Source organism: Cyprinodon variegatus, unplaced genomic scaffold (assembly GCF_000732505.1).
Source record: "Cyprinodon variegatus isolate N-32 unplaced genomic scaffold, C_variegatus-1.0 Scaffold263, whole genome shotgun sequence".
Taxonomy (NCBI): Eukaryota; Metazoa; Chordata; class Actinopteri; order Cyprinodontiformes; family Cyprinodontidae; genus Cyprinodon; species Cyprinodon variegatus.
The window spans coordinates 227,777-245,321 of NW_015150716.1; the positions used below are offsets into that span (position 1 = coordinate 227,777).

General features: G+C 39.7%; 1 protein-coding gene across 5 annotated transcripts in view; it reads right to left on the bottom strand.

Moving 5' to 3' along the window:
• The window catches only part of chd9 (chromodomain helicase DNA binding protein 9), a 104,978-nt gene that overhangs the window by 76,112 nt on the left and 11,321 nt on the right, over nucleotides 1–17,545 (bottom strand). For all 5 annotated transcript variants that reach the window (XM_015382686.1, XM_015382689.1, XM_015382688.1 and 2 more), the window contains exon 2: nucleotides 13,793–15,396. In XM_015382686.1, the coding sequence (XP_015238172.1) occupies nucleotides 13,793–15,292 (1,500 nt within the window). In that variant the 5' untranslated portion in view covers nucleotides 15,293–15,396. The remainder of the gene's footprint in view (nucleotides 1–13,792; nucleotides 15,397–17,545) is intronic.

A 17,545-nucleotide genomic window follows, 5' to 3' on the forward strand; every position in this document is an offset into this window, starting at 1 on the left:
TGTTGCTGTATGTATATTTTTGACCCAGCAGATTTGGTGACATTTTCAGCAGACCCATAATAAATTCATGAAAGAACCAAATTTTATGACTGTTTTTTGTGACAAACATGTATGTGTTCCGATCACTCTATCACAGAAAAATAAGAGTTGTAGAACTTATTGAAGACTCAAGACAGCCATAACATTATGATTTTTTACAAGTGTAGGTACACTTTTGACCACAACTGTATATTACTACAACAGAGTACATGTGTTGCTACATGGAGAGAGTGGGTGGGGTGGGTGGGTTTGTTTTTGTTGTCTTTGTTTTTTTCAGGTTCCAAAAATAAGAAAAAAAAACACCATTATACATTTTATGTAGATTTCATTTCGACATATGTTTTGAATAAATATATATATTAATAAAAATGAACAACCACAAAGTACATTTGGTCCCACTCTGACTTAGTGTAGGACAAATGTACTCTTAAAGCACATTTGGTCTCCCAGTACTTTAACACTGCAACATTTACTGTGTAAAAAAAAAAAACAATCAGTTCCTTTTAAACATTGAGATAAACTGCTTTAAACTGTGTGAACTACATAACGAAACAGTTCTCAAGTTTCAGAATTATCATTTTGAAACCTTTATCTCGATACCATAGTAAAACTGCCTCCAACATAAGACTTGGTTTTCATTTAAACTCTTTATCCACTGCTAATTTACTTTAAAACTTAATCTTTCACTTCAAATTTTATGTGTATTAAGGATGCTGCAGGAAATTGTTCATAAATAAGATTAAACACAGCAGCATAAGCATGTCTGAACTATTCATTTGGATCAACAAACCTCATGTTTCTCTAGAAGCACAGAGACATGAAGACAGATTGGAGTGATGCTTGATTTCCATCTAACCAATTAGTGAGGCTGAAAAGCTAAACTTTGTTTCTGCTTGAGGTCACTGACAGATGGCTGGGCATTCTCCTTTAGGAGCAGAATCTATTTTTTCATTCATCACAGCAAGTCTTCCAGGTTCTATGGCAGCAAACAGCCCCAGACCATCACACTACCTCCACCATTTTTTTTTATGCTGTTAAATTTACATCAGATTTAATTAGCTCCCAAAAAAATATTTCAGCCTTTATCTTATCAGTCCACAGAATATTTTCTAAAAAGACTTGGGGATGATAAGGGTGTGTTCTGGAAAAACTGAGGCAAGCTTTAACATTATTTTTTCCTCAGGGTGGTTTTGGTCTTGAAACTCTGCCATTAAGGCCATTCTTATCCTCTCCATTTGATAGAGGCATGAACTCTGACCTTAACAGGAAAAAGAGAGACCTGCAGTTCTTTAGATGATGCTGTGAGGTCTTTTGTGATCTCTTGGTTGAGTCAGCACTTTGCTCCTAGAGTCATTTCAACCAACAGGGATTTTCTTTTCTCCCTTAATATAAAAAAAAACTTCACTTAAAAACTGCATCTTACATTGTTTTGTCTTTGACTAATATTTAAATTATGCTGATGTTCTGAAACACAAGTGTTATAAGGAAGGGTGGAAATACTTTTTCACACCACTATTTGGTAAGCAGTGGGTAACACTTTAAAACCCTGCAACAAAATAATAAAGTAGGCTCACCTGATTGAGAGCTTCTTTATGAAGAGGCTACATTTCAGAGAGATTGGTGGAGATGAAGTGGAGGCAGAAAAGAGGGAAGTGTTGAAAATATGGCTTAACCCTAATCAAAGTCCTCACTGCAGTGTTTCGCGGTGATATTCTAACAGCTTTCTTCTTCAGAAACATTGATCACAGCTCATGACACTGTTTTTACAGCATTACTCACTTCTTCTCTAGCTGTGCACCTCCAGATGACCAGACTGAAAGGCTACAGTACTTATTCTTAACAATAAATTAGAAACTGGCAGAGCAGAAATGTTCCTGTTTGCAAAGAAAAGGTGCAGATTAGGTAGGACTAAAGAACTAAACTAAAGCCATTCTGTGTGGGCAGATTTCTGCATCTCTGTTCATAGCTTGTTAAAAACAAAAATAAGTCAAAAACACAAAATAAATGTATTCTCTTTGATATATACCACCAGGGGTTGGAGTTAAGGAATTTTACCACTTGCCTTTCACATTTAATTTGCCCAGAAACAATTTTTACTTGCCCAGTATAATGCTTGATAAATATAGTTCCTAATATTCATTTTTGTATATATATCAATGAAACATGTTTGTTTATTAAATGTTTTTAGTAATTCAGTATTTTTTAAGTTTGCAGGTTCCTGGTGTGTATCTGCATGCTTCATATAATGAACTCAAGCCTACATTACCGTGTTAACATGCTTTTCAATCCTTCCTGCACATTCTTTTCAAACTAAACTTTGCTTTAAACTGTTGTGTGCTTGGAAAAATATAAATTGTAATGTTAAAAAATCTTAAAAAAACTTGACAGTTTAAAAACTTAAGATAAATCCCAAGACAGAAGTCAATGTCACAAATGAATAACTTTTATTTTAGAGTCACGGTATCTTTATACAAGATAATACTATTAATATAATGTGACTTTTCTAGAGAATCATTATACATACGGTAGTTATTTAATGCAGGGTTTCCACAGTCTTACATAATTTCAGAATTCCCTGACTTTTAACTGACTCAGGATTAGTTTTCCCTGACAAAATAAATGCAGCCGTCTGTCGTTTTGGTAACTACATCAAAATTACCGCTAGGTGGACAAAAATCACGCCATCTGGCCTTTTTCAAATCACGCGAAATTGTGTACAAAACACCAAAAATGGCGCCGGCAACGCTTCTGGGACGTTTTCATCGAATGTTGGTGATTTTAAAGTAATTTTGAGTGAAACATAATTTTTGCCCGGTGTGCAAATGCAATGAAATTTGTACTCTTCCAACAATAAAAACGCCCCTGGATATCGTGCGATGGTTAACATTGAGCCTTGACCACATAATGAATCCTCCCTGTACTGCAGTTTGTATTCTTGATTATTGCAAAAGGGGTTTTATTCTTTAAATGGTAGTACTTGTATGATTAATGTTATTGTTATTAGTTGCTGCTTAATCATTTTTAACATTCAGGTTATTAAAAGAATTTGATTTTAAAACTACAGCTGATAAGCTAGCAGCTCCCTGATTTATGAAATACAATCTTCCCAGAAGATCTAATTAATAACCAGCTAATGTTAGTTTACTATACATGTGCTTCTCTTTAAAAAAAGCAGAGGAAAAATAATTTTAAAATATTCAGCACAGTTAGTACCTACACTTCTGGTAAGTCTTTATGAATTTTCTGTATCAAAGTTAAAGCAAGTTTTAATTCATGAAAATTTAGATGTTAGCAAAAAAAAAAAAAAGTGTTTGTACTTGTTTTAAAAAACAAAATTGATAATTTTACATTTTTATTATGCACAATATTGTAAGGATATAGTTGTCTTTATAAGAGCCTAACTTGAGACACTGTAGAAGCAGCAGGTTTTATTTTGCTTTTTCCAGCAGGAGTAGCAGTTCAAAAATGCTGATTATGCACAAATAAATGATTTAGAGGTTTAAAAGAGGATAAATACACCTGGCAAAAAAACCTTGCTGGATCTATTCTAGGATTGCCGATCTGTATATCCATATAGAACCCTTCACTGGGAATCCCGAGAGCCAGTTAAACAACTTCTACACCTTCCCAAACAGTACTAGCCCCTAGCTGCAGAAATTCCCCCGGTGGGCACATTCTCTCTGCACAGGAGGAGCTAAAGCAGCCTCCTGTGTTCCTGCAGTGGTTGCATCCACACCAGCAGGCCTCCAGTCAGTAGATTTACAATGTGCTGTCAGCAGGAGGCATCAACACCCACACGAGTCTGGACAACAGCTGTTTAATAATGCATGCCTGCCCCTAACTGGTCAGGGCATCTTTTACAGGTGGTCCTGACGTATAGAGTATAAAAAAGAAGAGGGCGAATTAAATGTTTGTTTTACTGACATATGATCAAAGGTGCTTTAAGTATGAGAGAACTTAATTTTGGGTGACATTACAAAAACACAAAGTCATGTTTCATTGAGTAACACAGGAGCAGACATGTGGAATAACAGAAGCTAAGAAGGAGACACTGATTGTGAAAATGTCAATATTCATGGATAAAATGATGAAACTCATTAAACACACAGATAGTAAATAAATACAAAGTTATGTCAGAATAGCGCAGCATCTACTCCGTAATCATGGCCAAAATTAGTCATTTTTCTTATTCTCAAAGCTGACATTTAAATAATGATAGTTATTCCAAACAGATCAAGGCTTCATGTCACCTATTTTTGCTACTAAGATTTACTTCTTTTACTATTTGGCACAAATTTTTGTTTATCTAAAAAAAAAAAAAAGGCAATGTTTATAGTAAAATATGAACAAAAGAGCTTTGATGTTTGGACAAAAGCATGTTAAGATATGTTATTTAAACAAAAATCGTGTGTCTTGGATGCGCTCATGACCCTGTAGAGGATGGCAGCATAGTGAGAACGTCCTGTTAACTTCGCACTGAAAGCTACCCCAAACTTTATTTTTTAACTGCCACTTGCCGACATCTTGCCTTGGTTTGGCTATGCCAAAACCCCAGCCTGCAAAGGAGTGGGACATTTTCAGAACAGCACGCAAAGCAGGTAAGAAATCAGCGGCGGAGGAAAGCTGTAGCAAAGACGACAACATGACGATAGCAGAGGTGCTAGCCGAGCTCAAGGCTCTCCGATCTAAATTTGGATCTAAACTCAATGGAATAGATGGCTGTCTGAATGTGAAATTCTATCTCAGCATTAGAGAACAATTTTTCGGACATCAGGCGAGACGTCTCCTCCAACAAAAACGCATCGATGAGGCCGAGACCCGCATATCTGCTACAGAAGACACGCTAAGTCGCATGGAGGCATCATTGGCTGTTGCCATGAAAAGAATTGCACAACTTGAATATAAGATTTGGAGAACCATGGAAGGCGTAAAAACATCAGGCTATTTGGTCTTAAGGAAGGCGCAGAGGGCTCTCACCCGCTTTTGGACTTTGTGAGGGAAATGTTTCCTGTATGGCTGGGACTGGACCCTAGCCAATCCCTCGCCGAACCAGCACAGAGCCGCCATCATCCTCTTTCTTAAACTCCAAGATAAAGAGCTTGTCCTCCGTTCAGCAAAGAATCGCAACATCACATATGACGAACTCAACATCTACCTCACCCATGACCTGTCAGCTGAAAAGATCCGACAGAGACGCAAGTTGGACAGTGTTAAACAGCTGTTCATGGAAAACGGGGACTTTCTGCAACTTTCATCCTCATCTGTGTAAGCTCAGAGTACTCCATGAAAAAAAGATTCACCACTTTTCCTCACCGCGAGACGCTGAAGATTTTTTTACCGCAGCATCGTAGCTGGGGGTTTCCAGGGTAAGGGTTGCCAGGTGGGGGCAAACGCCACTTCAACTGAGGGGTGAGTTACATTATGACTCAACATCATAGAGACTTGGGAATAGTTGCTGGCGATTTTAACTGTAACATGGATGGAAATTTGGACAAATAATCTCATTTAATACCTAATCCAAATGCATCAAGAGCTCTACAGTTGGCTTGTAGCGATGCAGGTCTGGTTGATGTCTGGAGAGAATTTAACTCAACCATCAAAGATTACTCATTTTTACTCAACTAGGCATAAAACATATTCAAGATTAGATTACTTTCCTTTACCTCAAGACCAACTATACTTTGTTATCTCCTGTGCTATGGGTTCAATCCTTATATCTGATCATTCCCCAGTGTACCTCACATTTGCCTTAGGTCATCAGAAACAACAAACTAAATATTGGAGATTTAACTCATCACTTCTCTAAAATACTGAAGCCTGTCTAAAATTTAAGCAATGGATTAGTCAGTATAGTCATTTAAATTCGGACTTTCCCGTTACAAATGCCATAATGTGGGACGCGGCTAAAGCAATCATTAGGGGACATCTAATCTCATACACAAGTGCTAAGAAAAAGGCTGCCGATGAACGTGCTTCTCAACTTCAAAAAGAACTTATTACCCTTGGCCAGTCCCACAAGCGAGCACCTACAGAGGAAAACTTGAGGAAGCTTAATGCTGTCAAAACTGATCTCAATCTCATTCAAACAGAGCAAGTAAAAAAAAACTTATTTTTAACATAGCAGCGTTTTTATGAATATGGAAATAAGAATAGGAGACTCTTAGCCTACCAGCTCAAAGAAGAACGAACTGATTGTACAATAAAACACATACATCAAGCAACAGGCCAACTAAGGTATGATTTGCAAATTTTACAGTCTTCATTCCTAGATCTTTACAAAAAATTGTACACTTCTGAAAACCCCTCAGAATCAGACATTTAGTCATTTCTAGAGCAACTATCCCTACCCTCACTGTCAAATGAAGATAATGCACATTTATGTTGCCTTGTTACCTCTGAGGAGGTGCTAGAGACCATTACTTCACCACTAGGAAAATCCACAGGATTAGATGGATACCCTGCTGAATTTTACAAAAGATTTTGGCCCGACATTGAGCCCCTTTTTATGTCCATGGTTCAGGACTTTTTTAAGAAAGGACTGCTACCCGACTATAAAAATGGCTGTAATATCACTGGTACACAAGAAAGACAAAGAAAGTGCTGAATGTTCCTCATACCATCCAAGTTCTTTACTTACAGTTGACTTTAAAATTATATCCAACTGATCACGTGAAGACTGGAGAACTTACTACCCATGTTAATTAATCCTGTTCAGTCTGGTTTTATTGAAGCGCGGTATGCTTCAGACAACATCAGGAGACTATTGGACGTCATCGACTACTCTTCCCTGTCAGGCACTGCTAATCTCATTGGATGCTGAAAAGGCCTTTGACAGGGTAGAGTTGTCCTACCTATTTGCTGTCTTGGAGAAATTTAATTTTCACAAACTGTTCATTAGGTGGATTATGTGTCTTTACAGGGATCCCCTAGCATAAGTGTGTGTTAAGGGCTCTTTGAAAGATTTGTCCGCTTTAGAGGCTGTCATCAAGGCTGCCCTTCGTCTCCTCTTTTATTTAATTTGGCTATTGAACCACTTGCAGAGGCCATTAGAGCAAATAAAGATATGCATGGCATTGATATTGTTTAAAAAAAGAGAATAGAATTTCTCTTTATGCAGACGATGTGATATTATATTTGTCTACCCCAGAAAAATTAATTCCTGTAGTACTGGACCTAATTAGCAAATTTGAAAAAAACTCAGGTTATAAAATGAACTTAATATAATCCAATGCCTGTCTACTTAACTTAAGATATTTCAACTTAACTTTAAAGAGTTTTCCCTTCACCTGCACAAGGTGGATTTAAGTACCTGGGAATAAATGTCTCTCCTAACCTAAAAAAACTTATTTCATATAAACTCCAGCACCCTACTTAACAAAATTAAAGAGGAATTGGAGTTTTGGACTCTGCTTCCCATCTCTTCTATTGGGCGAATAAATGTCCTTAAAATGAATGCATTGCCACGACTCACGTGAGGCTCTCATTCATTTTTTAAGAAGGCTTTCTCTTGCGCTTACGTCACAGTCAGTTGCGCTCATTGGTCAGAGCGTTGGCCAATAGGCACAGACAATGGTTTGATAAAACAACGGGTTGTTTCCATCAACAATCTTCCGATGTCTCATTCATCGGGGCCAGACTAAATTACACATTTAATCTCACATTTAATCTGGTTTATCAGGCTAGTAATGAATGACAATGCAACTGGAGCACCACACTTACCACTTGAAAGGTAAAGCAGATCTTTTTTGCTCAAACATTGGGACCCTTGATCATCACCTGACTTCCTTCAATGTGATCTCTCATCTTGACCTAACACATGACTTGTAATCATGTTTACCTGTTTTTATTAATGATAACATTGATAACACTTATGCACTTCACTTATTCTATTGTATTTATGTTTATTATTTTTTTATTTTTTTTATCTAGATGTTTTTTTGTTTGACTAAGTTTCTTTTCCTTCCAACATACGTATACACCCTTAACATTTGTAATCCTTTATTTTTTCTCACTCACCTACGTGTTCAGAATGTTTTGTTTGTGTAACAAAATGAAAATCCAATAAATAAATTGGAAAAAAAAAAAGTGTTTGTTGATTAATTAAAAACTTACCCACTAGTTGCAGCCCTAAAAAAGAATCTATACTTTTTTCTACATGACATTGAAAATCACAAACAGACAACCTATGCAAATTGTCCTCTGACTGCAGGAATGACTAGCCGCTATTCTGGGACCCCAGCTAACAACCAGCCATGACCATTTTACTCAAATTTTACGCACAATACAGACTCCTGCGACAGTCGATCGGTGTTGAACCTTGGCTGCTCATCACATCTGCAGCTGACCATTCCGCTCTCTGGAAACCCTAATTAGTCACATTCACTGTGGGGGCAGTGAAGAGTGGGTCGCTCTCCCCTGATGCCCTGCCTGTTCAGCAAACACGCCATCAGCAGGCTCTTCACACATCGGTGCACATGAATAGCACAGTCAGCCTGTAAGCATCAACACAGGCCTGGATGTTGACACAGGCAGGGAGGAGGCTCCTGTGTATGGCTCTGCTTCAAGGCCCCATTTCAATCAAGGACCTCTGCAGATGAGTTCATGAGCAGTAAGGATGAGTGCCGGTAAAGGCAGACCATAAGTTTTGTTGTCACCTGCTGGGGAAAAGTCAGGGTACTCTAAACACCGGTTGTGTTTTGGCTCAGGGCCACAGATCTGGTTTCAGAAGCAGTGGGACGTGACGAATCTGCAGTCAGGAAGTGGACCTTGTTTCAGACATCAGAAATTAGTCACTCAAGCTGGTCCACTAACCTTATAGTCACATATACAATTACTACACAAATAACGTCAGAGCAGAACTAGAAAAGATGAGAAAAGATGAACATACTAACAAGAAATGCTTCTGTGCTGAAAGAAAGAAGCTTTGAAAAAGGATTTTATCATCTATGGGAGCATTTCAAAATAAAATGTACCACGCGAATACATTTGATTTAAAAAAAAAAGGGGAAACCTGTAACACATAGATCCATTACACACAGAAGGATATATTACACGTGTTTGATTTAATGATTTTGGTTCCCAGCCCAATGTTCAGTTTCTTAGATAGACAGAATATTGTATAAAACGAATAAAATGAGAACTCTAAACATGGACTGTTATGCTGGATTTATCTTCTGTCCTACAAAGTTAAGGGAAAGGCTGATTGACTTTTTATTTTCCAGCTGACAAATATTGACAGGATGCACAAGGATGATAAGCAGCAGTAGGTGACTGCCAAAAAGCTCTTTAGAGTGCTATATGAAATCATATAAATGGAAAATTGAGCCGTAGGATAAAGACCCAGAAGACACCAGAACAACTGGGAAAAGCACAGGAAACGGGAGCGCGAATGGAGATGCAGTGTTTCCAAATCCAGATGCATCTACTACATGGACTACAACTGCCACGTTCCTTTTGTTAAACCCCTCCTGAACCACGATATGAAGGGATGTGCCCGGGCAATGTTGAGCCTAAAACTTGGGTCTTCAAACCTGGTCCTCAGTAGGGGTTTGGGAAATAATCGTTTTGGCGATATATCGTGATATCCGGCTCCCCAATATAATATCGATCTTTCACTTCTTAGTATCTATTTTCAAAAAAAAAAAAAAATGGTTACATAAAACATTGATGGGAAAATGGGCTACCTCTGCACCACCACTCTGGCAGAAAGTGCTGTGGAGCCCTTTAACTGTGTGTGCAGCACCAAATCTGTATTTGAGGCATCACTTGCTGTTTTATCTCATTATTTGATTTTGATAGCTGGGGAGAATATGGCAATATATAGTGATACTGCAATATCGTGATAATATCGTATCGTGACCCAAGTATTGCGACATGTATCGAATCGCAACACTCATGCCAATACTCACCTCTAGTCCTCTGGACCCACTGGCCATCTTGTTTTACAAGTTAACTTGCCTCCACAAAGACAACTTATATAAAGGGAGCAGAGAAATTTCAAATTTGCAGGAACATGGATCATAAGGACCCGGCTAGTCATATTTCACAGTCATATTTTCAGCTGTTTCACACTTTTTTGTTAAGTATGTAATTCCACATGTATGCATTCCTAGTTTTTATGCCTTCAGTGTGAATCTTAAATTTTCACAGTCGTGAACATAAAGACAACTCTTTGAATGAGAAGATGTGTCCAAACTTTTGGACAATCTTCTTAAGGTCTAAAATCTAAAGGTCTACAAAAAAATAAATAAACTCCTCAGTGACTATAGACTAGTTGCCTTAACGTCCTATGAAGGGTCCATCATGAAGGTCCCAGAGAGACTTCCGTTTGTCCTTTTTAGCAAGCAACCATGGTATCAGGGACCCCAATAGTTTCCTTATTGCCATACACATGCTTCAACAAACCCACTGTGGTTTAGACAAGGCAGACAGTACTGCAGGCATCATGTTCTTCTATTGCTACAGAACATTTAACAAAATTCACCCTGACTAACTTTGAAAGAAACTCCAGGTGAAGTTTGTGACCACAGTTTGTGAGTCTGAAGAGTCGGCTGTCTAATCAGGTAGTCAGCAGCACAGAAGCACAAGGGAAATTACTGTTACCTTTCTTTTTACTTTCTACACCACTAACTACAGTACAGATTCCCGTCATCTGCAGAAATACTAGCAATTAATTAAATTTCCAATATTATCGCAATTTAACGAAACAAAATTGAAATCTCTGAGCCTCTCAATTATGTTCACATTACATTCAACAGGAGAAAGACATTACATTTCTCACTGCGGCCCCTTAGGTGGCAGTAATACATTTAAGGTGGGTTTGCTGCCACACAGAGAGGTAGAGAGAGTTGCAGCTATTATGCAGATCCATGTACACCATGATTACAGTAAAGTCCTGCAACAACAGACTCTGGACAAACAAGTTTCAAAGGAACAAATAAAATGACACCCTGAAATGAAAAATCTACAAGCTTGTGGCTAAGGAACATCCAAATAAAATCACAATCTTAATATTGCTTAAAAATGATTGGAATTTGGATATTTAGATGAATAAGTCGAGACTAAACTGTGAAGCTGCAGTAGTAACAGAACAAACTGTACTTTCTAAGGAAGCTTAGGGCCCCTCAGTGTTTGCAGCAGGATGCTGCGTATCTTCTATCAGTATGTGGAGGAGAGTGTGATCTCCTCTTTCATCATCTGCTGAGGTAGCAGCATCAGAACAAATTACTTCAAGAAGCTCAACAAGCTAATAAAGAAGGCCGGCTCTGTTTTAGGACCTCCTCAAGAACCTCTGAAGATTATTTCACAAAGAAGCATTCTTCATGAAATGAACATTATGGACAACACTGAGCATCCTTTTCACAAGATTTTTAAACAACAACAGCGTCTTCAGTCAGAGGCTTCTCCAGATCAACTGTAAGATAGACTGCTAGAGACCCTTCAGGCCTACATCTATAGAAATATACAACAACGCTTTGAGAAAAACCTTACAGCAGAGTTACAGCACCATTTCATTTCTCTTTAGGATCAATGAAGTATTTCTGAACTGAATTGAACTGAATAAAGGTCAGCTGATGTGAAACTTGGAAAACCTCACTTGGCGAGTAACAAGTGTAACAGAATAGGGCTGACCTCTGCCCCCCTGCTGCATCTATCCTTTCACACAACATATGAAGAAGCTAGAAAGTTGCATCAAAACCAGCTTAAAGGCTTATGTGGAAGGGAACCTATTGATGCAATAATTGATTCAAAAGAAGCACCGACCAAGTATGGATACAGATCAGGGTCATAACTTTACAGCAGGAGTGCTAAAGTAAAGTCCTAAAGAGCTACCATCCTGTAACTTCTCTAACACACTTGAATGTAAAGGATCAGTCCCCTCGTTTAGCTCAGTGGAATCATGGCAGCGAGCCACTCATTGGATTCAGGGGTGTTAAAAATGGGTTGCATCAAAAAGTTGCAGGATAGCAGCTTGAGGACTGGACTTGAGCAACCCTGCTTTACAGTATACCAATATAAAAATATCTTTTAATGAACTTAGGAACAATTGTTCTTTTCTGAAAAAGTAAATTTGAAGTTTTCATCAACTTTAAACGACAAATATGAAAATGTAGAGAAATGGATACTTAAAATATATCAGTGTGTGTCAAAAATCGATATAATTTATTTAACTTCTGGGCTTGAATATCTCAAACATATATATAGTAATTTTTCAAGATGCACATTTCTCTTTTACCTTTGACTTTAGCATTAGTTGGAAAACATATTTTTAAATGCAGGTGATCAAATGAAGGGTCAAAAGTTGCAACTATTTGAGTTTGTAAGGGAAAGATGGAATGCCTTGCTCATGTGCTGCTGGTCATGTGTCACTCATAGGCCAGGAAGCTGCATGGATGCTGCTGAGTTACCAGCCAACTGAGGTCCAAGAACCGCCTGAAGCCTGTTACAGCCGGCTAATGCATTCTCTCCACCTCCCCCTCCACTTGTATTCACTCTCTCTCTCTCTCTCTCTCTCATGCTCTTCCTCTCAGTCTCTTTCCCATCTTCTTTCCTAAGCTCTCTCTTCGTTTTCCATGAGCTGCTGCCCTCTCCATCTCCAAACCAACCCCCCCCTCCCCCGCGTCTCTCAAGTGCTAACCACTCTCCTACAGCAAGCTCGTTTTTTTTCTACCGCTTGCTCTCACACGTGCACAGCACTCGCACGCGGAGAAACACACAAAACTGTGACAGCAACCACAACAGTGTGCAACCACCCCCACACTCCAGTGAGGCTGTGAGCAAGTGCCTCTGGCTTGCCCTGACCCACATCTTGATATAGCCCTAAGTATGCTTACAGCTAAGTCCTGAAGACACTCCTGCCACTCTTAGCCTAATCAGGCCTGACCTGCTGTCGGCGCACAGGGCAGATAGACAGGCCAGGCTAGACTGACCATTATCATGTTGAAAGCCTTTCAAACTGCTGTAGGAACCGCCTAATATCCACCTTCCCCCCACTGCACCGCTGATTGCAGGTTTCCAAGCAAAGAGGCACATGTTCTACCTTGGATAGTTAAACATTACACAAATGACTGGTATCTGTGCCATGAAACACAAGGAAAATAATCAAAAAAAATTATCTTAAGCTGATAACTTTATCCTGCTGGTTAGCTCTGCATACATGTAAGTTTAGGAAAACTGTTAGAGAGCAGTGAGCACAGGTGTTCTCAGTAAACCGAGGAACATTATCATAACAAGGTTTACCTAGGCCCTAAAAGTTTAGGGTTTTAAAACCACCAACCATTTCTGTCATCCTCTTTCTGAGGATTAAAGTCCTCTTGATGCCAGTGAAAGTGCCAGAGTTAGGAGTGACTGTGCTCCCCCACCTGTTGCTGCATATTGGTGATCAACTAGCAGAAAAAAGGCTTCTATGCATTTGAATACAAAATAAACACTTGAGCACAAATAGCAAGAATGACAAGTTTTATTTTTATAGATTTTTGTTTAAGTTTATGTACTAAAAGTAAAATAAAAATATATATCTAAATCAGCATTATTAAAATCGAATTACTGATATCCTATGTTACATCAGTGCTCGTTAGGCTATATGTTCTTTTGTGGTTTAAAATAAACTGTTTAATTTTGTAACATGTTTTTGACATGAAGTTTTTTTCAAGATGACCAAACCTTGAGAGTCTCCTGCCTGTTCTTGCCTAAATCAAAAAACGCCACATGATGACAATTAATAAGATAGTGTAAAGCAAATCTGAACTCTTACCTTCTCATCCTTGCATTCAGTAGCTGGTGGTTTCCCGTTCTCATGTCCGTTCTGCTGACCTGACTCCAGCCAAGAACAGCTGGATTCATCCTGCTGCCTGAAAGCGTCCTCCAGCTGAGGCAGCAGGTCAGGCAGGAGGTCAGGAGGATCCAGGTCTTCCAAGTCCCCATCCTGGGCTTCTGATGGCAGGATATTGTCTCCAAAAGCTTGGTACCCATTAGTGTTAATAACCCCGCAGCTCATGTGCTGCTCAGAGGGCAGGTGGTTCATCATGCCTTGATAGCAACTCACTGACTCTTCAAACATCTCTGACTTGCAGACGGTCTGGGTTTCTCCAGAACAGCGTAAGGCTCTGAAGGGACACTCGTCTGCTTGGTTCACTGCTGTTCCGGACTGCAGCTGACTCACATGTGCTGTGGACTGGAACTGGCATGCAGTTCCAGGCAGCCTAGGCACTGTAGTAGTAATTGGTGCAGTAGTGATGGGCCTACATGGAGACTGCTGACTGAGACTGGGTATTTCTGGCTCTCCAGGATAGGCAGGGAACTCAGCCGCTTGGTAAGCATGAGCTGAACTGACAGAGCATGTGGGCATGGAGTGAACTGCAGACGATGGATGTATGGGGAATGACAGGCGGGAGTCTGTTCCAGAGAAGGCTGGACCTCCCCTGACCAACTGGTAGTTCCCCTGCTGTTGACGCGGTTGCAAGCAAGTCGCGCTCAGAGAAGTGTTCTGACAATCCAAATAAGGCTTATCTGGAAGAGTCCTGGAATGGAACTGGGATTCTCTTGCAGGTGCTTGATGCTGAGAATGGTGCATCTGCTGCTGGCTGCTAGCCTGACCTCCCTGGTGGAAAGAGAAAGAGTGATGCTGCTGTTGCTGCAGGCAAGAACTCGCTGTGGTAATTTGTTGGTGCTGGTTAAGCAGCTGCTGCTGATGACTGTGCTGCTGTAGAGGTTGCATTCTCTGCTGCTGCTCCACCCGTTGATGACCAGAATGGTGCTGCTGTTGAGTATGTTGTCTGCTGTGAAGTTGCTGGTTGTGCAGTGGCTGATGACAAAGTTGTTGATGCTGAGACATGTGGTGAAACACATTCCCATTTTGGTCTTGGTTGCCCCACATTGGGCTCCCAGAGCTGCAAAACAGCCCATTGGGTTGAGCTACTTGGCTAATGGTGGCATTATGGTACTGGCCATGTTGCTGAGTACCAATGTCGCAACCTGTATTCTGGGAACTAGAAAATACCTGACCAAGGGGATTCTGTGCCTTGATGCTAGTATAATGAACCATGGACTGGTTGTAACTGGGTACAGCTTGTTGCGAAGAGACTGGTGTCATCAATTCTTGATGCTTCCCTGGACCAAGTGCCTCCACTTGGAGGGGTTCGAAACCAGCACTAAGGTTGAGCTCATCCACGAGCGAAGGTGCTGAATGGAAACCATCTTCATCCAGCCCTTCCAAACCCCCAACAAAGAGGTTGGGATCGTCAAAGAAGTCCATGACTGAAATCCGAGGGTGATGGGAATCTTTGGGAGCACCCTGGATCCAAGATGGTCCCGGTGAGACAATCTTTGCTGTTAGAGCATCTCCATCTTATCGTGTTCCTGTCAAAAAGTAAAATTAGAAATATTATTTTTTTTGATAAAAGCAAAACACAACTTCTTGATTAATATTCAATGAAAATTCTGATTCTCTCAGTTATCTATCAGCAATTGTTTTCACGTATTGAGCAAAGCAGCTGGTGTAAACCATCCGCTAGTCAACAGCAGGTTCCTCTTCCTGTACCCCCACCCCTTTCACAAACACACGCACACACACCGATACGCACACAAAAACACATGCACGTCAACCCCCCACCTATGAAAGCATCAAAGCCGCCTGCTCTGCTACTGCAGAATGTGTGGGAGGTGCAGACAGCTGATAGAATTTCAGCAGCAAAGGGCAGAGCTTGAAGAGGCCTTCTGAGCACATGCATGTGAGTGCTCTGCAACCACAGACCAGCGGAAGATGACAGAAGCTTTCCCAGGTCAGTCATTACATGCTGACTTGCGCTCAGAAGCCCAAACACAGACATATTCCATTTGAAAGGTTTAACATGGGGCTTAATGAATGGCTCTGTTTGAATATGTAAACAGCCTAAATGGCTTTAAGGTTCCAGTCTTAAAACTAGCTATATTGTAGAAGCAGCAAATGAAGTTAAGAAAGTAGGGGTTTTCTTTTATCTGAAACCTAGGAGGTATACCATGCTTTTATATTCAGCTCCTTTTTGCAGCTGCCCTGTGAAAGCCTTAGAGGTTTGATACAGAACAACAAACAGCATCATAGAGACCAAGGAACACACAGGAGAGGCAGATGGATGGAGCAGAAAACAGGACTAAATTTGAGGAAAGTCAAGCAACACGACAACACTTAACAAAAACAGCTAGAGTTACAATGAAATGGGTTCCATCAAAACGTTAGAATTAATCAGTTAAAATCCAGACTTATAGAAATAACATTTTACACATGCTTTCCAGTGAATATGAGTTTGTCTAGATGTGTAAAGCATGTTTATCATTATGAGACCTGCAGCTCTAATTCCAGCAACCAGGTCCTGCAAAGTATTTGCCTCACTGAGGCATGCCTGCACATGTGGTTTGTTATGCAAAAAAGTTTTGAAAACCAATGTATTCCTTAATTTTCTCCTGAAGATAAATCTTCTCTTTACCGCATAAATCCAATTATAATGCATACAATTTAGTGGTGGTGATAGTACAGCCCTATAACATAACCTATTAAACATGATACATATAATTATAAGGTTACAATTTTTAAATATAAATGTTTGTTTTGAACATTTTACAATTAAAGAAAGCTGGCACCTCTGAATATCAAAGAAAAACAACTTCATCACCAGAAGTCCTAAAAACTTTGGCCTTACGCGGACTTTTCTTGTAGTTTAGGTACCCAACAGGTGTTACGACACCAGCTTACAGCTTATGAATGTAGATATATTCAGTTGCAATCTCGGGCTTAGAATGATAATGGGTCTGAATTTCACAAGTTGGAGCAATTTAAAACCACTCACTCTTATGGGATTGATGGGCCCCAACAATATAAGAGGCTGAATTAGTTTAATAAGAATAGAACTGAGGGCAGCTTTGTAATTATATGAGGTAGTAAAAAAAAAAAAAACATACATTCAAAGGCTAAAAGAAAAAAAACAATGTACAATATATTGAAATTGCCACAGCAACCCCAGTGATAAAAGCAGATTTGGTTGCACTAGTTGACGGGAAACCAAATGTCAGGCGTGGAGCACCAACACCACATTTTCAGCAACAGATTTAATGTTACATTTATAGACATCCAAAAATGTCCTCAAATTTCAGGACAAAAGCCCAACAGGTTGTTGTATCCTTCAGAATAATAATACATATTTCCAGTTGAATATTTGACCTCTATTAACAGCAACAGTGGATCTCATTTAAACTGGGGTGTTCGTTAAGCACAGAGCACTATTTGTCAACAGGTTGTGGCCTGGGACATTCCACGAGCTCAATGTTCGCCTGCTTCATCCATAACAAAGCCAGTGCTAACCTGCTGAAACTTCCAACTCTGTCCACCGCTGAAGTGGTTAAACCGAGGTCAAACTGACTAATCTGGAGCAGGGCTCTACAGTACGAGCGTTTGTGCCTACAAATAGACTGGTACGAGTAGGAAAAAATAAAATCAAAAATAAAATCTAAAGCAGCACCAAAGTGTGCACACTTT